Source organism: Podarcis gaigeae, assembly GCF_964106915.1.
Source record: "Podarcis gaigeae genome assembly, chromosome: Z".
NCBI lineage: Eukaryota > Metazoa > Chordata > Lepidosauria > Squamata > Lacertidae > Podarcis > Podarcis gaigeae.
This window is the reverse complement of record NC_139691.1, coordinates 11,936,779-11,963,978: the sequence shown is the minus strand read 5'-3', so window position 1 is coordinate 11,963,978 and position 27,200 is coordinate 11,936,779. Positions and strand designations below refer to the sequence as shown.

At 47.2% G+C, this 27,200-nt stretch overlaps 1 protein-coding gene across 5 annotated transcripts in view; it reads left to right on the top strand.

Annotated features, from left to right (window-relative positions):
* The first annotated feature begins 448 nt into the window (after window positions 1–448).
* The window catches only part of MVB12B (multivesicular body subunit 12B), a 97,548-nt gene continuing 70,796 nt past the window's right edge, over window positions 449–27,200 (top strand). Inside the window, exons 1-2 of one of the 5 annotated variants that reach the window (XM_083721246.1) lie at window positions 449–819; window positions 14,481–14,603. In XM_083721246.1, coding sequence (XP_083577372.1) covers window positions 14,493–14,603 — 111 coding nt within the window. In that variant the 5' untranslated portion in view covers window positions 449–819; window positions 14,481–14,492. Of the gene's footprint in view, window positions 964–1,040; window positions 1,511–14,480; window positions 14,604–27,200 lie in introns of those variants that run through there. The other 4 variants (XM_083721247.1, XM_083721244.1, XM_083721245.1 and 1 more) reach the window with 4 other exon arrangements.

Sequence of the window (27,200 nt, the reverse complement as noted above, 5' to 3'; positions counted from 1 at the left end):
TTTGATGCAAAAGCAAGCATAAACTGATGCACACTGGGGCAGTGTTGTGTACTGGTGAAGTGTGTTGGACCGGGACTTCGGAGACCAAGGATCAATACCCACAGTCATGAAGTACCCTGGATGAATTAGGGCGGGTCACTGGCCTAACCACAGCTGTCAACGTTTCCCTTTTTAAAGGAAAATTCCCTTATTCCTAATAGGATTCCTCGCAAGAAAAGGGAAAAGTTGACAGCTATGGGCCTAACGCTCTTCACGGGATTTTTGTGAGGATAAAATGGGGGAGAACCACACACACCACCTTGAGCTAACTGGAGGGAAAGGTGGGATATAAATGCAATAAGTAAATAATTCCTAATTCCGTATATGCAGCAGCTAGGGTCTGAAATCGAGATGACGACCCAAGGAGAACTGGAGATTGCAGTGGATCGCTCAATGAAGACGCGCAGCAGCATTGAGAAAGGGCAAAGGCCCATCTAGTCTGGCATCCTGTACTCACAGGCTAATGGAACGTTTGAAAGCGTGGCCCGCGCGCAACAGCGACTCTCTCCGCTCGCGGTGCCCAGCATCTGCTATTCAGAAGCATTACTGCCTCCTGCGCTGGGAAGCTGTATATGCGCTCCTGAGCCAAAGCTGCATAGGATTGCAGCCGAAGAGGCACCTCTAGCTCTCGTGTTCGCCAGGTGCCACCCTGGGGCTCTTCTCCCCCCCCCCCCCCACCAGGAGACGCCTAGGGTTCAACCACGTGCACGCCGAGCGTAGGGCAGCGAGAACAAGGCGTTCAGCTAGGGGCACCTCGCCCTATCGGGAGCCTCCCCCAAGGTAGTAAAGAGGGCGGGCGTGATTTTTAATTTTACTGTATTTTTAAACGGCAACTCTACGGGAGGCCTCGGCGTGGTGGAGACCGCGAGGCCAAAGGATTCCATTTGGGAAGGGCTGCCTGGGCGTGCGCCCTGGGCGCAAAGCGTAAGTCTCCGAGGGGCCCCTGGTGGTTGCGCTTGGGACGCAGGAGGCTCGTTCGGGGCGGGGGCCAGGCTCGCCCATTCATTCTCTCTGGGCCGGTCAGGGTGCTTGGGAGGTGAATCGAGAAAGCAGAGCGAGCGGCAGTGCGGGCTCCGGGAGGCAGGGGGCTCTGTGCTTGCGCCGCGGCGCCGGTGTCTTCTCCTCCTCGTCGGAGCGCCTCAGAGGCGGCGCCAGGCTCGACTCGGCCGCCTTCCTCCGCCCTCGCCCATGGCTCCCGCCGGCGGCCTCGGCTCCTGATGGGCTCCTGCGCTCGGTGCAACGGGCTGTTGGGGAGTGGGGGCTCGGTCTAGCGCGCCCGCCCGGGTAAGGATCGCCGCCGTCGCCTGCGGGCCCTGAGAGGGCCGCCTCTCCTTCCCACTTGCCGCTGCTTCTCCGCTTCTCCTCCTCCTCCTGTTCCTGCCTCCGCTCCCCGCCCTGCCGGGCAATGAGAAGCTGCTTCTGCTTGAAACGGGGGAGCCGGGATCAGCCGCCGCCAGCGCCCCGGGCAACAGTTAAGTGTCTCCCCTCCAAGGAGCCTTCGGGGCCAGGCCCGGCTGGCCCACCCACCCCCTTTACCCCCCACTCCGGACTGGGCCCTGCGCCTTCTCCTTCGCCTGCTTCTCTTTTCTCCCTGGGGGTGAGGGCTTTGCATTGCTTCCTTTTCCCCCTCCCCACCTCACCTTTTGGTTTTGTGACCTCCAAACCCTACACACACCTTGTGTTGCAGGGGTGCCTTTTGTTGTAAGCGGGGCTTCCTCCGCAATAGATAGGATGCTTCTCCTGGATTGAGAGGGGGGGAGGTACTCAAAACAAGCCGACAAACAAACAACAAAACGTGCTCTAGGGTGCTAGTGATGGTGGGGGCATCCCTCAGCCGCTTCCTTTCATTGTGTGGACACAGCTTTCCCTTGTTCGAAATCCTCTGGGAGCCTGAGAATGGGTCTTGGTTTAAGGAAGAAATAAATGATTTCCTGGTAAGGATTCATAACAATGGACTGGCCTTCAGCCTAAATATCTCTTTCCATCCCTTGTCCATCTCCTGGTCCAGGGGAAACTATAACTATATATGGATATCCCAAACAATCAGTAGATTCTAACCAATCAGTGGAAATCCACCCAGGCACATGCCATGGGGCTAGACCTACCTACTGAAACTAATAACCATGGCTTAATCCGGGCTGGGTCTACTCTGAGTAGGCCTAGCATTGGATACAACAGCCCATGTTATTCAATATGTCACATGATGCTCTGGCTAGGTATTTATAGCCCTCTGGCTACCAGCTGGTACCACCCTGCCATTTGTCAACTTTGTGAAGCACTGGGTATACTGGGTTGAACTGTTGACTGCTTGGCCTTGGCTGGTGCGCCCTGCTTTGATTGGCAGCTGATTTCCCAGTCCTTTGATGAGAATCTCTCTACACACATGATGACAGGTTTAATACAAGGGTTAAACCTGTCATCCACGGTCTTCTTGGTAGGGTGTTTTCTCTCTCTCTGGGCAGAGCCACAGAATATGTTTCAAGCACATTTAACAGGAGAGCCTGGGGACTGTAGTTTTCCCCTCACAATTCCCAGCACACTTGACAAACTACAGTTCCCAGGATCCTTTGAGGAGGGTGTCACAGGCTTTGAATCTGCTTTAAGTGTATTGTGTGTTTCTTCCTGTTTAAAAAGTAAGGTAACATAAGACAGATCCATAGGACAATACATCTATGAGGTGAATACAAAAGTCACATCCTTGTGAGTGGTCCAGATGTTGCTGGACTCCAGCTCCCATCAACCCCAGCCAACATTGCCACGGGTCAGGGAGTAATAGGTATTGGAGTACACCTGGAGGGTCACAGGTTCCTTAGCTGTGAGCTTGTTGTCAAGCGAAGTAGAGAGGGAGGCCAGAGGGAACCAACTACCTTAGTGTTAAGTCCAGGGGTCAGCAAACCTTTTCAGCTGGGGGCTGGTCCATTGTCCCCCAGACCTTGTGGGGGGCCGGACTATATTTTGAAGGGAAAAAATGAACGAATTCCTATGCCCCCCAAATAACCCAGAGAGGCATTTTAAATAAAAACACACATTCTACTCATGCAAAAACACAGAGTCCCGGACCGTCCGCAGGCCGGATTTAGAAGGCGATTGAGCTGGATCCGGCCCCCGGGCCTTAGTTTGCCTAAGTTAAGACCATCAAGTCTGCATTGAAGTTGAACATTGGAAGATTCAGGACAGATAAAAGCAAGTGTTTTTTCATGCAGCGCATAGTTAAATTAGGGAACTTGCTCCCACTGGAGGCACTGGTGGCCATTAGCTCGGGTGGCTTTAAGAAGGTTGGACATATTCATAGAGAATAAGACTGCCAATGAGTTTTGCTTCCACAGTCAGATGCAGCAGTGCTTCTGAATACCACAGGAGAGGAGTTGTGATTGGGTTCTGCTTGAGCGTTTTCCATTGGGGCATCTGGGCGGCTGCTGTAAAAACAGGATGCTGGACTGGATAGGCTATTGGCCTAATCCAGCAGGCTCTCGTTACCATACATTCTTATGAACAGGGATTTTTTTCCTCTTGTTCTTTTTTAAAACCAAACAACAAACAAAAAACCTGTGCAATTTTTCATCTCTTCACACCCACCTCTTAGTTACCACTTCAGGTTGGATGATTTCTACAACACTCTAGCCCCAGTTAATGTGAGCCATTTAAAAAACACATTGCAGTGAGATATATCAATTTTATTTAATACCGAAAGTGTACAATCTTGCAATGAATAGGACTTTGCAAGCTTTATCATTTATTTTTTTGAAGATAGAGTCACAAGCTGTGGAACTCCTTGCTGCATGAATACAAAGGGTATTATTAAGACATATCACCATAGCATTTTGGGGTGGAGAGCTCTGTCATAAGAGCACTTTAAACAAAGTGATAAACCTTGCAGGAAATGAAAACAGCACCTTTGTTGGGGTGACTGGTGTTGTGATTGCTCCATCTCGGCTGGAAAAATGAACAGCAATGTGCAGCTCCAGATTGTCAAGGGGTTAGAGCACTGTACTTGCAAATAAAGGGTCACTTAAGTTTAGAACAGGAGTGACTAAGCTGTGGACCTCCACATGTTTCTGAACTACAACTCCCATCACTTGCAACCAGCGTGATCAATATTTGGGGCCCATGGGAGCTGTTGTTCAGCAATATCTAGAAAGGGTACAGGTTCCTCATCCCTGGTTTAGAAATGGAAAGAGGGTGTGCCACATAAGTGCACAGAATTACAAACATACAGAGCAACATTCCTTTTATAAATCTAAAACTCAGGATCATTTGAATGAGTTCAGGGCTCTCAAAATATAGCCTACTTTTTCCACACAAGGCATAATTGACAGTATGATTCTGAGCAGGTTCATTCAGAAGCAAGTGTTGTTTTTGTTAGTGGGAGTCGGTGGCCACTAGCTTAAAAGGGATTATATAGGAATTAAAAGTTCAGGCAGCCACATTCTGCATTAATTGAAGTTCCCGAGTGGTCTTCAAGGGCAGCCCTTGTAGCAAAATATCACAGTAATCCAATTGGAGAGGTTGCTAGACCATGAAAATATACCTGTCCAGAAATGGTGACACAGCCAAAGCTAGAAAAACAGACCTTCTGTGACACCGAGTCCACCTGGGCTTTTAGTGACAATGCTGCATCCAGGGTACATACACCTGAGCTGGCTGTTGATAGTAGGCCTCTTCCACCCAGCTATACTGGTCACATTAAACAGATTCTCAAAGACACAGCTCTCTTGCATGGCCTTTTAATGGATGGGGCTGTAGCTTAAGAGAGCCAGTGTGGTGTAGTGGTTAAGAGCGGTGGACTCATAATCTAGTGAACCGGGTTCGCTTCCCCGCTCCTCCACATGCAGCTGCTGGGTGACCTTGGGCCAGTCACACTTCTCTGAAGTCTCTCAGCCTCACTCACCTCACAGAGTGTTTGTTGTGGGGGAGGAAGGGAAGGGAGATTGTTAGCCGCTTTGAGACTCCTTCGGGTAGTGATAAAGCGGGGTATCAAATCCAAACTCTTCTTCTTCTTAATTGAGCTGTGCATTTTTGCAGCCAAAAGGTCCAAGCTTCAATCCCAAACATTTCCAGGTAGGACTGGGAAAGGCTTTTTCCTGAAACCTTGGAGAGTCGCAGGCAATGAGTGTGGGCAATTCTGAGCTAGATGTTTGCAGGGAGCAGATATCATTGTTGTGGGGAGGGGACACACAAACAATTAGCATACCACATTGTCTGTGTTCTGATGTTTCCTTAGGTCACTTTCTTAGATCTTATGTTTAAAGCACCATGATATTACTTTTTAAAAACACCTGTGGCTTCCTCCGTAAAATGCTAGGGACAGAAGTTTGCTAAGAGTGCTGTGAGCTGTTAGACTTCTAACAGAGCTACAGTTCCCAGCACCCTTAATCTCCAGGTCCCAGGATTCTTGGGCGAAGCAGTGACTGTTGGAAGTACAGTAGCATAAGAGTGCTTTAAATATATGAATGTGACCTATATTAGATGAAGGTAGCTTCCAGGGAGTTGTCTGGCAGGATAAAGGTAAAGGGACCCCTGACCAATAGGTCCAGTCGTGACCGACTCTGGGGTTGCGGCGCTCATCTCGCTTTATTGGCCGAGGAAGCCGGCGTACAGCTTCCGGGTCATGTATCCAGCATGACTAAGCCGCTTCTGGCGAACCAGAGCAGCACACGGAAATGCCATTTACCTTCCCACCGGAGCGGTACCTATTTATCTACTTGCACTTTGACATGCTTTCAAACTGCTAGGTGGGCAGGAGCAGGGACTGAGCAACGGGAGCTCACCCCGTCGTGGGGATTCGAACCGCGACCTTCTGATTGGCAAGCCCTAGGCTCTCCTGTGCGCCACCCGCATCCCTCTTGTGTGGCAGGATACTCGAGCCAAATTTTTTAACATCTTAAAAAGTACGGAAGGAGAAGCAGGATGTCGTCCAGGTTAAAAGCAATGTGTGTGACTTCCAAGGTGGATTGACATTTGATGCTTGTCACACTTGCAACAAGTATGCCAGCTTGTAGTGCAACATGAATTCTGATGCTCAGTCCTTGTTCATAGATCACATTGAGATTCCCCCATTTTGCTCCTTGCTGAGATACTAGCCCTAGAACAGCTGCCCAGCTCATGTTGGGTTTCTTCAGAGGATGTAGCTGAGTGCATCTGGTGCACTGAGTGCATCTGGTGCAGTTTTGTGTCATTGCAGGAAGACTTCTTTCCTGGTGCAAATTTGGGTGAGCATTTATAGAATGAGTATTTTGAGGTTGCTGAAACTGCACTTCCTTTGCTCTCACTCCAGGAAGCTTCACAGGAGGGCTTAAAGCTTCTGTCTGTGCAGAGCTGAGTGACATGCTTCCTGTTTGATAACAATGCTGGTATCAGGTGTGATGTGAAGGAAATGATCGGATTTCCCTTCCCCATTGCCGCATCTCCTTCAGCTCAGAACAGAATTGACCTTGCAACATGCCTGTGGTAGGGCTGAGCTGCTTGGAGATTTTCCAGGACCTGTTGAGTGGGGAAAGTGTTGTGGCTTAGGGAGCAGAGCATCTGGTCTAGCTCAGCCTAAGGCAGCTTCCTGTGCCCCTGTACTGGGAAAGGAGCATAGCTCAGTGGTACAGCTTCTGCTTTGCATGCTGATGGTCTCAGGTTCAATCTCCAGCATTTCCAGGAATGTCCGATGCCTGGAGAGCCACTGCCAGCCTAGCTCAGTTTTGACTGGGCATAAAGCCAACCAGAATGATCTGGGATGGAGCGACTCCCATACGAGGAAAAGGTTGCACTATTTGGGACTCTTTGGTTTAACAAAAATGAGAGTAAGAGGCTACATGATAGAAGTTCATTAGAAATAAGCATGTTGTGGAGAAAGTGGGTGAGGGTCACAGTAATGCTTCTGGTTTTTTTTTATAAGATATTTATTAAAGTTTTCAATATTAATACAATAAAAAGAAAATCAAAAAGAAAAAAGAAAAATATAACAAAAATACAAAAACAGAAAATACTTAAAAACACACAAAGTTTCAATAACTTATTTTTCATTAACTTATTTCCCAGACCTCCTCGTACCTCCCTTTTTTGTATTCCAATTCAATTGTTAGTTCAGCAAATCCTTATCAATAAGTTTTAACCTGCTTCTAAACCTTTTTTCCATATTCTCTTAAAACATTACAGCTGAAAACTGCTTAATTTCTATCCGACATCATTCTAACATTCATTAATTTTGTAATATTTCTGTAGATAGTCTTTGAATTTCTTCCAATCTTCTTCCGCTGACTCTTCTCACTGATCTCGGATTCTGCCAGTCTATCACCTTCATCTGCCATTCTTCCAGAGTGGGTAGATCCTGTGTCCACAGTAATGCTTCTGAGTCCAATTTGCTGGAAACCACAGGAGGGGAGAGTGCTCCTGTGCTCAGGTTGACCACTGTGAGAACAGGATGCTGGGCTGGATGGGCCATTGGCCTGATCCATCAGGACACTTCTTACTTTCTTAAGGCAGCTTCCTATGCTCCTGTTCACTGTTTCCCCACCGCAAACACTTGCATTGCCAACTGAAAACCAGGATGTTGCTCAAGAGCTGAAAAGACATGTCATCTCCCAACCAGGCAGACATGCCATTTTTCTATCCTACTTCCACCTGCAGCAACTTCCGAAGCTAGGAAATCCATTCCTTGTTGCTCCTATGACAGTCATGGCAGCTTGCTATCGGTTGGATGCGCAAGGAGTTCAAGGGCGCAGGAGCCCACCAGCCGTGGAGAGTGTCTGCAGTATTTTAGCCTGGTGACTAGCTTGGCTGCAGTCATCATAGCAGGGCTTAAGGACCAAAGGAGGGGTCCCCCCCCCATTGCAGTAATGCATGGCTTTTCTTTCTTTTTTTTAAAGAGAAGTCATCCTGAAGTTGTGTATCAGACACAATGCCCAGTGGCAAGTTCAAAAGATGGTAAATATTAAAATAAAACAAAACAGGTGGGGTATTCAGGGGACCCAGCCAGCTGCTTCCTCTGATAGCAAAATCTAACAGTCTGTGTAAAGTTCAGAACAATATTTATCTAAATCTCCCAAGCGATATCCGGTCTCTTTTTAGGTCTGATTTGGACACATCCTGTGGGCACAATAATAATGCCCTTAAAGAGGCAGCTAGCAACAAGACAAAACAGCTTGTTTAGATCAGTGGAAAAGCACCGTGTAGCAAGGAACAGTTCTTTGTGTTTGAGGTGTGTGAATTCTGAAACACAGGCTGGATTTTCTTTTTCTTTTTTTTTTTGCATTTTGTCTTTCCTGTGTCCAATGGGTTAACGTTTTGCTGAGATTTTGAGCCATTCCTTTCAGGCCAGGATAGAGCAGCAATTCTAAAACCTTTCAACACCCAGGGCCTTCTTGAGATGACTGAGAATTACTGCCTCTTCCCGCCCCCCCCCCCCATTACAAAAACATAGTATAAAGGCAGAGTCAGTCACAAAATGGAGGCAGTGTGGAATAATAATTTGGCAGTTAGTGACATCAGTTTCTATTGATATCTCATCCATCTTTGGAAATGGTTAATTTTTTTGCCACAGTGTTTTCCTTGTGGCAAGGAATCCCATAGCTCAGCTTTCCTCAAGTTACAGATACTTTGCTCTGGAGATATTGTGCCTTGGCCTCCCCGTTTTAGGTAGAATTTGCTCTAAGCCAGGCATAGGCAAACTTGGCCCTCCAGATGTTTTGGAACTACAACTCCCATCATCCCTGACCACTGGTCTTGTTAGCTAGGGATGATGGGAGTTGTAGTCCAAAAACATCTGGTGGGCCGAGTTTGCCTATCCCTGCTCTAAGCCAAGAAGGCTTTGTCTTTTAGACAAAACAAAAAAAATTCCTTCCAGTAGCACCTTAAAGACCAACTAAGTTAGTTCTTGGTATGAGCTTTCATGTGCATGCACACTTCTTCAGATACCCATGCACACGAAAGCTCATACCAAGAACTAACTTAGTTGGTCTTTAAGGTGCTACTGGAAGGATTTTTTTTGTTTTGTTTTGACTATGGCAGACCAACACGGCTACCTATCTGTAACTTGTCTTTTAGATTCTTACTTCCCACTTCCACAATATCCCGCCGCCCCCATCCTTTGTAATGTCTTTTCTCATTCGTTTCAGCTTTATACCTTATTCTCCCCCTCAGTTTCAGCTTTGTACCTTATTCTCCCCCCAAACAGTTTCTTTCATTGCTCCTTCCGGGTTCTTTTAAATTCACCCTTCTTTCTCCTACAGCAACTTTCCTCTCTTATCCCCTACCTTTCCATTCCCCATAAATCAGTCAATTGATTTGGCCTGACCCACCAGCTAGGCTCTTACTGCATTCCATCTCCATTGACGGAGGCAGCAGCACTTCTGAATACAAGTGGCTGGAAACCACAGGAGGGAAGAGTTGCTGTTGCATTCAGGTCCTACTATTGGGGCATCTCATTGGCCACTGTAAGAACAGCATGCTTAACCAATTGGGCCACTGGCCTGACCCAGCAGGTCTTTCTTTCTTTCTTTCTTTCTTTCTTTCTTTCTTTCTTTCTAGGGAGTCTATCCCGCTACCAGGTCTGGCTGCTTGCTCTTCTGCCCCAGTATTGACTTCTCTTGTCTGGCAGTGGTCCTACAGGGTCATAGGCAAAGAGAAGAGGCAATGTTTCCCATCGCCTGTTACCCGAGCCTTTCAATCGAAGATGCCTGGTATTGAATCTGAGACCCCTTGCCAGCAAAGAGTGGCCTCTGGAAATAAAAACATAAGAAGCTCTTCCGATTATGTGAACATTCTAACATCTTAAAGTCTTCAGGATAACCTTTTGATAATCTTTCTAGGAGCTTGCATAGCTTTGTGTTTATGCTAAGTTCATGCTAAGCTGCCACCTCTCTGTCCCATTAACACCAGAAGCCCAGTAGGTGGTGACAGGAGAGAGAGGCCTTTCTGTGGCTGCTCCCCTAGATAGGATTCCCTCCCAAGAGAGGTTAGATGGGCTCCCTCCTTGTTATCCTTCTGACAGGCCTTTGGAAACTAAGGATCAGACGGTGCTGACCGCGTTCCAGTGTATTTTAATAATTGTTTTTAATCAGTTTGTTGTTATGACTTGATATTTTATAATAGATTTTTTAAAATGTTGAAACCCGACTTGATTCCCAGCTTCAGAGAAAAGTAGGATATAAATACATTTGATATAGAAAAAGAGGGGTGGTTGGCTTTTGCTGCCGAACTCCCCAAGGGACTGAGTCCCCTAAGTCTATGATCGGTCAGAGATGAATGGATGGAGGCAGGATGCAGTAAAAGCAAGGCAGATCTTTATTTTTCTGTTGCAACAGACTTCCCTCCCCTCCTAGCAAGGAGGCAAGAGAGACCCAGAACCAAGAAGAAACATCTCTTTTAAGGGTTTGCGTTTTGGCGTGGAGAAGAAGGACATCCGCTCTACAAACAGGCAGAAATTACATCACACATAAAGTGGGGTTACTATGGCCAAGGCAGGCCAGGATGTGATATTCCTGAGCTCTGTTGCAACAGAAAAGTAAAGATCTGTCTTGCTTTCACTGCAACCTGCCTCCATCCTTTCATCTCTGCCCAATCATGGACTTGGGGGACTCAGTTCCTTGGGGAGTTGGGCAGCAAAAGCCAAACACCCCTATTTTTCTGTATCATATTTAATAATAAATATAATGGTTATGATTATGGTTGGGCTTAGTGTTAGATATGAGCTGAGCCAGTGTGCTCGAATGGACCCAGTGGCCTGACTGGGCATGTCAGTTTCCTAGGTGTGCTGTTCCCGTGAGAGATAGTGCCGCTCTCTTACTGCTCACCATCCTGGAGATAATAAGTGACATACTATGCATATTCAAATAGGTGAGCCAGTCCAAAGGGTCTAAGCAAGAGGAAACCCAGAAGATTTGTTTGGGGGTGGGAGATGGGAGAGAGGAGGGGAGGGGGAAATGGGGCAAAATAAGTATGTGGGAAAGGCACATTGCTAGTTAGCATGCAAGAACTTCACTCATCAGCATTAATTAGACACTGGCATCTTTCCACCACAAGTTGACTCCCCAAAGTGGAGAAAAACAGAATGCACAGTGGATGTAGATTTGAGTGTTCAGAGGCACCTGGTGTTTCCTCTGCTGGAAAGTGGGGGGTGGGCCCTGTTATTTGCTCCCCCATTCCGCCCCCTAAGAAAGTGGGCAGTTGCCCCCACCTAGTACAGAAGGGCCTGAGTTTTCTCCCTTTCCGCCTTTCCTCCCCCCCCCCTCACCATCCACCCCTTTTATAAAATGGGTCTTTGTGCGCCCAACAACAAAGTCCGAATTGATGCTGGGTTTCCTGCCCGCCCCCTGCCGCTCGCTCTGAGTCACACACCCACAAGAAGGCTTTTGTGCTTCCAAGCCGACAATGGCTTTGCTCTTTCTCTCTTTTTTACTGTGTGCCCCCCCCCGCCCCCACCGGAACCCAATGGCAGATTATTGTTGGCATCTTCTAACAGGGGTGAGAGAACGTAGTTCTTTCTGCCAAAGTACATCCAGGAATGCCTGACTTGGTCACTTGGCAAATGCTGCCCTTTTTCTGAAAGATGGCCACTGTTCCACTAGGCTGCTCTTTATCATTATTTTAATTTATTAAATTACTTCTATACTACCCTTTATCACAGGGTAGTTTACCATGTGAAAACACAAAAATACATAACATGATAAGCAACAAAAAAATACCTCCCCCTGTTTAAAAGGCCATAGATTGTTTAATCAGCGAAATGCCTGGGAGAAGAGGAATGTTTTTGCCTGGTCCTAATGATGTATAATGAAGGCGTCAGGTGGGCCTTCCTGGGGAGAGCATTCCACAAATGGGGAGCCACTGAAGAAAAGGACTGCTGTCTTGTTGCCACCCACCAGCACACGAAGAAGGGCCGCAGATGATGGTTGCAGGGTTCAGGTTAGTTCACTGAGGGGTCTTCAGCCCTGACCACCTTGTAAGTCTGTCCGCCTGCCTGTTAACCCAAAGTGTTCTTTGTCCCTAGATATATAGTGGTTGGTTGATCACATAGTAAGGGGGAACGCTCAGTAGATCAGGGGTGCGGAGCAGTTTTCAGCCATATTCACATCTGCGGACCTCATGCCAAGGGTGGTCAAGACAGAGGTGAAAGTGGATGGGGCAGCACAAGTTAATTTTTACTGTTGTATTAAAGGCTGCATCACAGCAGCCAGGCACATACCAGCGGTTTCCACACACCTGCGTCTCCATCATGGCAGGGGAAATGCGTCATCACAGTTCAAGGACACACTCCAGCCAGTTGACAGCACTCAGGGTGAGGTTTACGTTCTGGGTGGGGAGAGATCTTTGGGGACTGGACTGGTAGAATTTGAAGGCCTCACTTGACCTCCTGGCCCAAGATTCTCTACCCTTGCCATAGTTCTATGTGCTTTCAAGAGATGCTCCACTCACTGTCCTTCACTCATAGTTGGGCAAGACAGGGAGGAGCCACCCACTAAGCCCGGGGTGATGCCCTTCTGATGTTGCACTGAAGCTTCTCTGGGGCTGATGGGAGTTGTAGTCCACAGCTTCTGGAGGACATCCATGTTGACAGCCCTGTGCTAATCCCTGATGCTGTGTGACACCTGGACTAGCCTTCTTCAACCCAGTCTTTGTTGGAACTACAATTTGCATCATCTCCAGCCAGCTCAGCCCAGTGGCAAAGGATGATGGGAGCTGTAGTCCAACAATAATACCTGGCGACCCAAGTTTGAAAGAGCACCATATTACAGGAGATAGTGTTGAATTTACACCAGAATTAATTTTTGTTTTCTATGCTTATGGGACATAATAGGGATCTCAAGACCAAGGACTTCATTTCGCATTTCCTAAATGCGACATCATACGGCAGTGGAAAAATCTGGATGGCCTAAACCTATCAGCTTGGTACCGAACAATTTGGACTTTAGCAATAATGGGAGAAAATCACATGTAAAATATGGGTTAGTCAAGGGAAAAAGTTACTGTAGTCATTTTACACCACCCAGCAGAACTTTATTGCATATGCATGCAGCAAAGACTAACAAAAACACAGATCAAGGGCAGTTATGAACATTTGGCAACACTGGGACTTTTTATCCCCTGAGGACGTCATGAATATGTCATGTGTGTTGCACTTGTCTTTCTAGTGTAATTCCCCCATTTTTCGGAGTGTTATATTGTATTGTTTCTATTAAAAAAATTATTTTTTATTTTTTTGATATCTGCATTTTTGGATGGGAGGCATCCCAAGCTATATTTAAAGCCCATGGCTTGAGCCCCTAAGAATCTGAGAACTCTAGTTTGTTTTAAGAGTACTGGGGATTGGAGCTCTGTGAGGTATAGACTACAGTTCCTAGGGTTCTTTGGGGGAAACAAAATACTTTAAATAGATGGTGTGGGTGTGAACTTTCAATGTAAGTGAACCTGCGTTCCACTTTTGAATCCTTTTTATTTCTTCCTTGCTTTAGTATCCTGCATCATCACTTTACTGCCTGATTTGTCTCTTGTTAAGATCTGTGAGATTACAATTTCCCACCCACCCATGGGTCTGATCTTAGTCACCTGAACACAGCTCAGTGCTTTAAGTGAACTATTCTGTGCTATTTGCTTTAGCCACTGAGAGAGGGCCCAAGGCAGGTGCTCACTGTGCACCTGGGGGTCACCTGTCTCCTTAAATAGGGGCCCTTGCAATGTTAGCATGCTGTATATTGTGGGTGTTGCTTTCTGAGTCTCCAACCACATGGAAATGATTGCATAACATGCTGGTTAGCCCTTAGGCCAGGGCTGGAGGACCTCTGCCGTCCTTTACCTAAATTGGAGCACTATGAAAAGTTATTTATTGCTGTTTTCTCCTGCTCCACATTCTTTGCTAGATTTAATTGCCCCCCTGGGCTTTGTCACCCAGCTGCAGCCCCTTTCTCCTATGATAGGAGCTCCCCTAGAACTCCCACCTACATGTTGGTTCTCCTGGCACTTGCAGGGGTTGCAATCTTGTCTACCACTGAATGTTTCCACTCTGCTTTGAGGTCTGAAGCCTATTGGTCTTGTTCTGCCTCCTTCAGGTGTGAGCTTTTGGGGGGACTGGTCTTTAAGGACTCTAGTCCTTAAGGTTTTCATTCAGTAAACCCATTATTTGCAAATGGGGTGATATGCAGACCTGGATGCAGTTTCCTTCTCCTTTTTAAAAAAATAGGCTACCACCCTTGGGCATCTTTTGCTTCTCTCAGATGAAGACCTGCCTGGGTTAAATGTTCCTCAGGCAGTGATCCTTACCTGAACCTAGTTGAAAGCCTATCAGAAAAGGGAGTCAATTCAAGTGAGTTTTTATCAGCTGCAAATGCCACTTTGAGTTAGGTGTGCCCAGCCCAGGGTGTTTATTTTGGCAGCCTCTTGTTATGCTGTGCGATAGGGCAGCCCACTGGCGTTTTGCCCGCTGACCTTGCCCTCCCTCTAAATCTTCTTCACTCTTTCAGGAACAGTCCACGATGCCTGAGGTTAGAGAACTTGCTGATGCCTTGCCAGATGTGCCCATGGACCCAATCACTGGAGTCGGGGTCGTTGCTTCCCGGAACCGAGCACCTACAAATTACGATGTCGTAAGTACAAAATGAGTTGTCTTGTATTTTCCCTCCTTAATACAAAATCCTAAATATATATCTCTCAGAGTTTTCATGGCATTGAATCTGGATTATGTGGGTTTCGAATTCTTTTTAATTTTGTGCACAGAAAATCTGCATTCATCCTGATGACTTGTCTCTAGTTGCTTTGCTTCTGTAAGCACTGCTTATTCACTTACTTACTTCCTTATATCCTAATAAGAAGTAGTTTTCTAGCGTATGAGATTTTTAGTTTCCAGGCTCCTGTCTTTTGCTCCAAGGTCTAGAGCTATGGGGGGCACATTCCCTTCTGGACAACTTCCCTGGGGGCCAAGTGCCATAGTGAGTGGGGCAGGTTGTCCCTGGCTTCTGTGAGCACACATCTACACCTCTCTGTCTTCCATCCAGCAATCAGAGTTTGCCTTCCCGCCAGGCAAAAATGCTTGAGTTCAGTGAGGGACATGGCCTTGGGAAGAGTTCCAAGAGCCACATGGAAAAGCCAGGAATGCTGCAATCAACCCCAGGTCTGAGGTCCACCACCCCCTGGACTAGAAGCTTGGGGGTGGTGAAGCAAATGGAAGTTTTTTGAATGCTTATATTGATATTCTTGAGCTTGGTTACATATTCCTTTAATACAGAGCGTAACACAGGCTTCTACGTTTTGGTCTCCTTTCCTGCTATTGCATGGGGATCTGCCTGGGTTAAATATTTTTCTGTTTGTTCTGGCAACAAGTCTTGCTATGTAGCGATAGGCCTGTTGGCTTCCTGCCTACTGACCTCGGTTCATGTTACACACTTTGCTATGCAGAAAGCGCCTTCTGGAGATTTGCCCTCCAGTGGCTGCCATAACCTGGAGGGCTATTCATGCCTGTCATTAATTTCTTTTTGTTCTGCTTGTGTTATTTAGGTACTGCTTAATCATTGGCATTTCTGAGCAGTGTGCATGTAAATAAACCACACAGAGAATAAAAAATCTGTCACAAAAGCAAAGGCTGACCAGCAGGCATTTTCTGCTGGAGTGAGGAAGACTTTGTCATGTGCCTGAAGTTCTGCCAGGAGGGTGCCTGTCTCATAGAATTGGAAGGTATCCCAAGGATCATCTAGTCCAACCCCCTGCAATGCAGGAATCTCAGCTAAAGCATCTATGACAGATGGTCACCCAACCTCTGCTTATAGACCTGCAAGGAAGCAGAGTTCACAACCTCCCGAGAGAGTCTGTTCCACTGTCAAACAGCTCTTACACTCAGAAAGTTATTCCTGATGTTTAGTTGGAATCTTCTTTCTCATAACTGGAAGAGTCCTATCCTCCAGAGCAGGAGAAAACAAGCTTGCTCCATCTTCCATGTGACAGCCTTTAAGATATTTGAAGGTGGCTATCACATCTCCTCCCAGTCTCCAAACATACCCAGCTCCCTCAACCATTCCTCATAAGGCTTGGTTTCCAGACCTTGATCATGTTGGATGTTCTCCTCTGTTCACTCCTGTGTCATTTTCCTCCAGGGGTTCGTCTCTTGGAATGGGCGGTTTCCCTCCTCCCACCTGTCTTGCTCTTCCAGTGCAGTTCACTCGGCTGTGTCGAAAAACTCTGCATCTTGTCCTGTAGCCTGATGTGTGGCAGGGTGGGCCTCAGGTTGCTGCACCTTCTCTTCCAGCAAGGCAACCAGTTTGCACTTGCTACAAGTATACTCTTGCACATTCTGTAGCAGGAATAATAATTATTTATTATTTATACCCCGCCCATCTGGCTGAGTTTCCCCAGCCACTCTGGGCAGCTCCCAATCAAATGTTAAAAACGATACAGCATTAAATATTAAAAACTTCCCTAAACAGGGCTGACTTCAGATGTCTTTTAAAGAGATGATAGCTGCTTACTTCCTTCATATCTGAAGGGAGGGTGTTCCACAGGGTGGGCACCACTACCGAGAAGGCCCTCTGCCTGGTTCCCTGTAGCTTTGCATATCGCAATGAGGGAACCACCAGAAGGCCCTCGGCGCTGGATCTCAGTGTCTGGGCTGAATGATGGGGGTGGAGACGCTCCTTCAGGTATACAGGACTGGGGCCATTTAGGGCTTTAAAGAACAGCACCAACACTTTGAATTGTGCTCAGAAACGTACTGGGAGCCAATGCAGATCTCTCAGGACCGGTGTTATGTGGTCCCGGCAGCCACTCCCAGTCACCAGCCTAGCTGCCGCATTCTGGATTAATTGCAGTTTCTGGGTCACCTTCAAAGATAGCCCCACAAATATGGCACAGGTGTTGCAGGTCACAGTAGCCACTCCCTCACCATCCATGTCCTCTTGATTCTGCAGCAGCTCCTTCACCGCCAAGAAGAAGAAGAGTAAATTTATTATTTATACCCTGCCCATCTGGCTGGGTTTCCCCAGCCACTCTGGGCAGCTCCCAATAGAATATTAAAAACATGGTAAAACATCAAACATGTCTCGTCTCTGGTGGGTGGGAGTTCCACAGACTTGAGCCCACTGAATGCATAGCTTTTGTAGTTACAAGCCATGGACCTGAGCCACTAGGGGCCACCAGCAGGGACTCCCCCAGAGATTTCAGGGATCGGGCAAGGGTCTAAGGGATAAGGTGGTCCTTAAGGTATTCTTGACCCGACTTGTTAAGAGCCTTGCAAATGGATACAACCTGCCCCAGAATGTATGGCTCCACATGCAAGCATGCATTGTTTCAGGCTTCAGAGCAGCACTGCCCACTCAATCACATCCCTCTGCGGAAGTGGCTCTCGTGCAAGTGTCGCATAATGTTTGTTCCGGACTTGCGAGAAATCTATATTTTCATGTGACAGCATCTACTCTCTGGAACCTCACGCCTGTTGGAATGCCATGCACACATTCCAGCCAGGGGAGGGGAAGGGGCTGGGAAGGGGAGGTGAACTAGGGAAGAGTCCCAAGGGTCAGATTCTGCTCCCAGGCCTGAGGCTCCCCTCCTGTTATTGTAAGGATACAGGTGGCAGAAGCTGGGAAGGAGCTTAAGAGAGTCTGCTAGAGCAGATGCTTCTGAGTTAGGTTGACTGGTTGATCACCCTATATTTGAGCTTGGATTTGGGGAGGGAGGTGCTTTTTGGGGACAGGGAATCTGAAACCAGCCAGCTGGAGGTATGTAGGGAAAAAGCAGATGCATGAACCTGATCCTTGGGGGTGGTGCGGGGGGAGAATGTGGATGTTGATGAACTGTTGTTGAACAAGACTGTGAAGTCTCCCCGGAGCTCAGCTGGGATTTTGGTTCTTGTCTTAGAGAATGTATTCTGATTGCTAAAAAGGATGCCTAACCTATGATGGAGCATTCTAAGCAGCGACTGCACAAATTCAGCCATGAACAATGTTAACATAAAAAATTATTTTTGGTGGGGGGGAATACAACTCTTTTATTCTACCCACATTCCTCAGAAACCTGCAAAAGATTATAAGCATGGGATGGGATGGAGGTGATAGATTTGGGGAATGCAGGGTGGTGCCTTTTAATTTATCACTAATTGGAACATTAGGCATTTACCTGGGAGCTAGGCCAGTTTGAATTCAAAAGTAGACAGTTTTTAGAATCATGGAATTGTAGAGTTGGAAGGGACCCCTACGGTCATTTAGACCAACCCTGGTAATTCAGGAATCTCAAGGGTTTCCGACTGGCAATTGTTTAACAATAGCAAAAACAAAATCACTTTTTTCCAGCTGATCAAGGAGGCTGAAATGAAGAGAGCTCGTCAGAAGATTTGTGCATAAAAGCACAGTGACCTCAGCTCAACCAAAATGATGAAAACTAATTCCTACACTCAGAATATGCTCAGAGGCATTCTGGAGTAGCCGGTGTTGGTTCAGAGTAGACCCAGTGATCACAGCTAAGTTAGGTTCATTAATTTCGGTGGGTCTACTGTGAGTAGAACATGGTAGAATGCAGTCCCATGTCTAATCTGAAGTATGTCCTTTCAAATTCAATGGGGCTTACTCCCAGGTAAGAGGGGATAGGATTGCAACCTTGTTTATTCATATTAATGCAAACTAAACATTTAGTGTATGTTCCACCCCTTTTTTGGTATGATAGAACTGTATGCATTGCATCATTTGGTGTATAAACAAAAGCCATCCTGAGCGGTATGATTCCAAAAACAAGCAACAGGTTACTAGTCCTTATGAGTGCAATAAAACTCTTGAAAGTGCATGGACCGTGGTGAAATTCAAGAGCTTGGTGGGGGATGAAAAGGATTGTGCATGGATCTTCCATTCCTCAGCCCTCTGGTTAGCAAGAGTTGAACAACTCTTGCGAAAACCATGTAGACTCTCATCTTTTGCATGATCCATGCAGGTTGTCGACACTTAAGCTTCTTTGGGTGTAGAATTTGGAAACCCTTGGAGCAGATTTATCTTCTACTTTGGATGCAGCAGAGAGGGTGGGTAGCACAGGTTACCTACTTGATGCTTTTAGCACTAAACTGCAAGGGAGCTCTGATTGGGGAAGGGCACCTGCTTTGCATGCAGAAGGTCCCAGGTTCAGTCCCTGCCCTCCTCCGGTATGGCTGGGAAATATACTTGGTGGAAATACACCTGGTGGAACTGATGCCAGTCAGTGCAGACAGCATGGAGCTGGATGAACCAATGGCCTGACACTGTATAAGGCAGCTTCCTATGTTCCTAATAATTTTCACGCTGGACCAGGGAATTTGAAAGCTCTGTTTGGGCTTTAACAGACTGCTGTTGCCTAGGAATACTGTGTTTTCCCAGCTGCAGTTGGAAGCAGTATTTTGAAAGGAAAAGGTATATATGTCGGAAGGCACTTCACTGAGCCAGTATTCCTGAGGTGAACAGTATTATCTCTGCTGGCTCATGTTCCTTTAGTTTGCAGCCCATTTTCTCCAATGCATTCCAGTTCCTCAAGATCAGTCTTTTCCCCAAACTAGATGTTTCTGGGGCTACTGTGTCCATCCACTGGCATTCCCAATGGTCGGTGGTGATGGGAGAGGCAGTCAACACCAGCTGGAGGGCACTAGGTTGGGGGTAGCTGATCTAGATCAGCCTCCCGCAACCTAGTGCCCTAGTATTGCTGGAAGTCCTAAGAAGTTGTAAACTCCAATATGCACAGCTTGGCACCTTGTCTGAATCTGCATGCATAGGCATGACAGCTGGAGGCTCTGCTCCTTTGCCTCCCAACCATTTTTACTCCACCTTTCCACAGAACGAGGCTCGCAAAGCAGTGTACGAAGATCAGGGCCGCAATCTAAAAGCCACAACACACAAGGAAAAGGAATTGGGGAGGGAGGAGGAGGAAAAAAAACCAAGGTCAGGTACTGGGTATTAGTTATAGAGTTCAGCAGGTCATGGAGCTTAATCTAAGGGCTGCTTCGTTCTCCCCCCTTCTGGTAGCCTCACTGATGTTAGGAGAGACAGAGAGGGGTTTCACTTGTTCACGTGCTATGACCCTGAATCAGTTGAACCAACAGAAGGGTGTTGCAGATTCAACAGTTTTGCCCCAAGTGACTCCTTAGTTGTGATTCCTGCATTGCAGGGGGTTGGACTAGGTGACTTTTGGGTTCTTTTTCAGCTCTGCAGTTCAGGAAGGAGATGAGAGTGTCCTTTTGAGAGGCAATCCCTTCACTTGATCCATGTCTTTAACAAGAAAGCAGTAAGGGAGGTAAAGGTAAATAAAGACATGGGGATAAGGGTTAGGCCAGCGCTTCCCCACCCCCGGCTCCAAGAAATCTCCCCATCTCCTTTCCAGAATGTTGTCACATCCATGTTGTTGTTTTAAGTATGCCAGTTGGGTACAAAACATGGATTTAGAGGGGATATGGTGCACTTGGAAAGCTGATAATGTGCAGCTTGAAAAAAATGGGGAGGGGGTTAGAAGTGTTAGGTGTATGCATTTATTAAGCACTTAAATAACAGGTAAAGGGAGGGACAGCATGTACAGGAATTATTCAAGGTAGACTTAAGTTTCCATACTTAAAATGCTCAAACCATATTAAAACACCTTCTTCTTTCTGGCTGGAACCACCTCTTCTTCACCTTCAGGCAGGTGATGCTCCATTGCATCCTTGTAAACACCCTTAAGGTGCTCCTTTTCTTTGGCGCCTGTTAGTTCCTGAACTAAGGCACGTTCATCAGTGAGTCATCACTGTATTGGCCCTACTTGGTGCTTGCTCCCAGAGCTTGGAACTCCCTCCCTCGGGAAGCTAGACTAGCTCCCTCCTTGTCCTGCTGGTGGGTGAAGACTTGTTTAATTCCAACAGGCTTTGTGGAACTGACTGTTTTTAAGGAAACAGCTTTTAATACTGCTGTGCTGTTTTTTACTACAATTGTACCTTGGAAGTCAAACTGAATCCGTTCCGGAAGTCCATTTGACTTCCAAAATGTTCAAAAACCAAATTGTGGCTTCTGGTTGGCTGCAGGAAGCTCCTGCAGCCAAACAGAAGCCATGGAAGCCCTGTCAAACGTTCGGGTTCCAAAAGAACGTTCACACACCGGAACACTCATTGTGGGTTTGCGGCATTCGGGAACGAAAACGTACAAGTTCCAGGGCAATTGACAACCAAGGTACAACTGTATCTGTATGTTAATGGATTTGTTTTGATTCTGTTATAGTTTAATTACTTTTTAACTCTTACCTTTTTATATATTTTTAGCTTTCTGTATTTTATCCATATTGTTTTGATTTTTGTAAGGCATCTTGAATCCTAATCAGGGGAAAGGGCAGGCTATAAATAATGTTAATAATAATGACGAGAGATAAGAGTTACCTGCTCCTGTGGAGGAATGATAATAGGAATAATAATATATTTCTTATACCGCACCCATGTGACTGGGTTACCCCAGCCGCTCTGGGCGGTTTCCAACAAAATATAAAGGGACAAAACAAAACATCAAAAGCTTCCTGAAACAGGGTTGACTTCAGATGTCTACAAAAAGTCATATAATTGTTTAACTCTTTGATATCTGACGAAAGGGCATTCCACAGGGAGAGCTCAAATACCAAGAAGGCCCTCTGCCAGGTTCCCTGTAACTTCACTTATTGCAATGAAGGAACCACCATGGATACATGGATGGGGAATTTGCGCAGTTGGAAAATCTGCTTTTAAAAACAAAAAAAACCAGATCACTAATATACAATTCAATCAATCAAAATCATAGGAGATTTCTCGACTGGAATTCCCTCGCCGATCTGGGGAATGGCAGTGTGCTGTAAAAAGTTGCCTGACAAGTCGGTGGAGAAAGTAGTTAGATGAGCAAAAAGCTCTATTGATTCACTGATGCGTGATATTCCAACCCACCCTTTCCCCCAGGCCCTATACAAGTTCCATAGCTGCAGAAGCGGATACAAGTGAAAAAATTATTCTCTTGTCAAATGCAAATGCTATGCCCTGAATTGCTGTGACCTACCCTAATATTTGGCGCACTGAAGAGGCCTGCAGATTTTTGTGGCATTCTTAGTGATAGGTTGGAGGATATCAGGTAGCATTCCCTGAGTGGGGGCCATGTTTAGAATTACAGTGGTACCTCAGGTTACATACGCTTCAGGTTACATACGCTTCAGGTTACAGACTCCGCCAACCCAGAAATAGTGCTTCGGGTTAAGAACTTTGCTTCAGGATGAGAACAGAAATCGTGCTTCGGCGGCATGGCAGCAGCAGGAGGCCCCATTAGCTAAAGTGGTGCTTCAGGTTAAGAACAGTTCCGGACCTCCGGAATGAATTAAGTACTTAACCTGAGGTACCACTGTATATCAGTGCTTCTTTCAGGATAAAAAATGAGGTGCTGGTACACGTGATAAAAATGCAGCACAAAATGGCTGCCATAGGCAGCAAAAACGGGTGACAGTAGTATGTACCAGCAAGTAGGCACCAGCACAAAAACAGCACCATTTCAAATACCCAGAAGAGAGAATGGCTGCATGGTGAGACCTTTTATCCGAGGAGCTCAAGGTTGATGTACACACTACTTCCCCTCTCCATTTTATCCTTGCAGCAACCACGTGAGGTTAGTTGGGATCAGAGACAAAAACTGACCCAAGGTCACCCAATGGGCTCTGTGGCTGAGAGGGAATTTGAACCCTGCTCTCCCAGGTCCTAGTCCCACACTCTGACCACAGCACCACACAGGCTGGAGTTGGAATGTAACCTGGAAGTACTTTATAGGATGCCTGGGTCAATGGGAGCCAATGAAAAGAAGAGTCAGAGCTCTCTGTGACCCTGCCAAAATCAATGACTGTTTTCAGTGGTCTTCCTCTTCCAGTCAAAATCTTCTTTAGACATGGAGTCTTCCATTTGCTAGAGAACGGTTTGCTATGCTAAAAGCTATTGGTATTTTGTAGACAGGACCTCCTGCTTTGTGTATGTGTGCGTGTTAATTATTTAAATGGCATGTCCTTAAAAACCATTAACAAGTCCCCAAAGATAAATACAGGAGCTTCTTCTCAAGCTATAGCAGGAAATGAAATGACTTGTGGCTTCTGTTAATTATCTCAAATTGTTAGCAAGAAGGGCGGCTCCCTTGAAGCTTTTAATTTATCTGTTGAACTTGGAGGGGCTAACACACACTTTGTGCAGTGGTGGCAGAGGAGGAAATCTGTGGTGCGGGAAGTGAGATGGTTTTGACAAGGGCTGGTGCAGCTGGGGTTTAAATAGCTTATGTATGTGTGTTTACCTTGCACATTTATGAACATTGATTCTATATTTGAAACCTTTGAATTCTTATAACAGGGGGAATAGGGATCCCCTTACAGCTCTCATTACCTTTAATAAACTGCAGCTCCCAGCATGCTTTGGGGGAGCCATGCATGTTTAATGCGGTATAATAGTGCTTTAAATGTGTGTTGTGACAGTGGCTGTATTGGTAGCTGTTTGTAGTATGGCCTTGTGAATGTGGCCTCAATCTGTGGGGTGATAAAGAGCTACTTAGACTTGGCGGCTGTTACTCATTTCTTAATTGCTCCTTCTCTCACCTTCTTAGGCTTCTGTTTGCCTTGTGATGAGGTTACTTTAAGTGTCTTCTTGCAAACTATCCTGCTCAATTCCCTTCAAGTAATTAAGTAACACTCCATTTAAAGAGGGAGGAAGGAACCGGGAGTTTAAGGACACAATTATTTCTCTTGGTGCAATTATTTCTCTGACACGTGTCCTGAGGCTGAAACTTCAGCCCTTGGGGCCAAATGTGACCTTCCAGACCTCTCTACCTGGTCCTAGGGATTTTCCCAGCCTATATGTCATCCTCAGCAACACCCCTATCTCAAGGCCACACCTCTCACTGGCACCAACTGACTCCATATCTTCCTTTGGAATGTGTCCTTTAAACTTTGATTATGCCCCTTTCATCTCTGGGTTGTAGATAGAGGTGTGTATGTGTGTGTGTAAAATCTAGATGGCTGTACAAATGTAAAATCTGCAAATTTTTTTGCCCACATTTGTATCTGGCCCTGTGTACAACCGACATGTGACCCTCAGAAGATTGCTCAGGTGGGAATGCGGCAGGATTTCTTCCCTAAAGATATTTTAAAAGTACTTTCTGAACACCTTCAGGTTATCTTGAATCTGCTGACAGCTTCCTTTTTCTGTGCGGATGGCACAATTTTGTAATAATAATAATAATAATAATAATAATAATAATAATAATAATAATAATGGTAGTAGTAGTTGTTGTTTCATTATAATAATAATAATAATTTATTATTTATACCCCGCCCATCTGGCTGGGCCTCCCCAGCCACTCTGGGCGGCTTCCATAAAAACCAAAAATACAGTAAAATATCACACGTTAAAAACTTCCCTGAACAGGGCTGCCTTAAGATGTCTTCTGAATGTCAGGTAGTTGTTTATCGCTTTGACATCTGCTGGAAGGGCATTCCACAGGGTGGGCGCCACTACCGAGAAGGCCCCCTGCCTGGTTCCCTGTAACTTTGCTTCTCGCAATGAGGGAACCGCGAGAAGGCCCTCGGTGCTGGACCTCAGCGTCCGGGCAGAATGATGGGAGTGGAGACGCTCCTTCAGGTATACTGGACCGAGGCCGTTTAGGGCTTTAAAGGTCAGCACCAACACTTTGAATTGTGCTCGGAAACATACTGGGAGCCAATGTAGGTCTTTCAAGACCGGTGTTATATGGTCTCGGCGGCTGCTCCCAGTCACCAGTCTAGCTGCCGCATTCTGGATTAGTTGTAGTTTCCGAGTCACCTTCAAAGGTAGCCCCACGTAGAGTGCATTGCAGTAGTCCAAGCGGGAGATAACCAGAGCATGCACCACTCTGGCGAGACAGTCCGCAGGCAGATAGGGTCTCAGCCTACGTACCAGATGGAGCTGGTAAACAGCTGCCCTGGACACAGATTTGACCTGTGCCTCCATGGACAGCTGTGAGTCCAAAATGACTCCCAGGCTGCGCACCTGGTCCTTCAGGGGCACAGTTACCCCATTCAGGACCAGGGAATCCTCCACACCTGCCCGCCTCCTGTCCCCCAGAAACAGTACTTCTGTCTTGTCAGGATTCAACCTCAATCTGTTAGCCGCCATCCATCCTCCAACCGCCTCCAGACACTCACACAGGACCTTCACTGCCCTCACTGGTTCTGATTTAAAAGAGAGGTAGAGCTGTGTATCAGCTGCATACTGATGAACACCCAGCCCAAACCTCCTGATGATCTCTCCCAGCGGCCGCATGTAAATGTTGAAAAGCATGGGGGAGAGGACAGAACCCTGAGGCACCCCACAATTGAGAGCCCAGGGGTCTGAACACTCATCCCCCACCACCACTTTCTGAACACGGCCCAGGAGGAAGGAGCGGAACCACTGTAGGACAGTGCCCCCAGCTCCCAGCCCCTCCAGACGGTCCAGAAGGATGTTATGGTCGATGGTATCAAACGCCGCTGAGAGATCCAGCAGAACTAGGAAACAGCTCTCACCTTTGTCCCTAGCCCGCCGGAGATCATCAACCAGTGCGACCAAGGCAGTTTCAGTCCCATGATGAGGCCTGAATCCCGACTGGAAGGGATCCAAATGGTCCGCTTCTTCCAGGCGTGCCTGGAGTTGTTCGGCAACCGCTCGCTCTATCACCTTGCCCAAGAATGGAAGATTTGAGACTGGGCGATAGTTGGCCATTGTAGCCGCATCTAAAGATGGTTTTTTAAGAAGCGGTTTAATAACCGCCTCTTTCAGCGGGTCTGGGAAGGCTCCCTCATGGAGGGAAGCATTCACCACCCCACGAAGCCCATCGCCCAGTCCTTCCCGGCTGGCTTTTATAAGCCAGGATGGGCAAGGATCCAGGAGACAGGTGGTTGGTTTCACTCGTCCAAGCAGCCTGTCCACATCCTCGGAGGTAACAGATTGGAATTGATTCCACTCAACTTGACTAGACAGAACTCTAGCACTCTCCCGCCCTGGCCCTGCTCCCACGGTGGAGTCTACTTCTTCCTGAATCTGAGCGATTTTATCTGCAAAAAACTTTGCAAAATCATTGCAGGAGAATATGTGGCCCGTACTGGGCCCCGATGTTGCAGGTGGTTCCGCTAAATTGTGAACCACCTGAAAAAGTCTCCTGCTGCTGTTTTCTGCAGATGCAATAGAGGCGGTGAAGAAATTCTTCTTCGCCGTCGCTATCGCCACTTGGTAGGCTCGACATTGAGCTCTAACCTGTGTCCGGTCAGATTCGGAATGAGTTATCCGCCACCGGCGCTCTAGCCGTCTCAACGATTGTTTCATTGCCCTCAGATCCGTGGAAAACCACGGGGCTCTCCGGGCTCCATGCAATCGGAGAGGACGCTTCGGAGCCAAACAGTCAATAGCCCTGGTTAACTCCGCATTCCAGCGGGCCACCAGGGAATCAGCTGAAAGGCCATCAACATGGGATAAAGCATCCCCTACCACTCTCTGGGGGACGCAGGTGGCGCTGTGGGTTAAAGCCTCAGCACCTAGGACTTGCCGATCGAAAGGTCGGCGGTTCTAATCCCTGTGGCGGGGTGCGCTCCCGCTGCTCGGTCCCAGCGCCTGCCAACCTAGCAGTTCCAAAGCACCTCCGGGTGCAAGTAGATAAATAGGGACCGCTTACCAGCGGGAAGGTAAACGGCGTTTCCGTGTGCGGCTCTGGCTCGCCAGAGCAGCGATGTCACGCTGGCCACGTGACCCGGAAGTGTCTCCGGACAGCGCTGGCCCCTGGCCTCTTGAGTGAGATGGGCGCACAACCCCAGAGTCTGTCAAGACTGGCCCATACGGGCAGGGGTACCTTTACCTTTACCTTTTACCACTCTCTGGAAACCATTTGGATCCATTAAGTGGCGGGGGCGGACCATCCGAATTGGTCCCACCTCCCTGCAGAGGGGATGGGTCGCAGAGAAGTCCAGTTGCACCAGGAAGTGATCTGACCATGGCACTTCTTTTGTTTCACTTTTACTTAGTGTCAGATCACCAACATCCATAGAGGTAAACACCAGGTCCAAGGCATGTCCGCGGCTATGGGTTGGGCCAGACTTATTCAGGGACAGCCCCATGGAGGCCATGCTTTCCACGAAGTCCCGAGCTGCCCCTTGTAAGGTCGTGTCGGCATGGATGTTAAAATCCCCTAGGACGACCAAGCTAGGTGTCTCCAGGAGAACATCTGCCACGACCTGAAGCA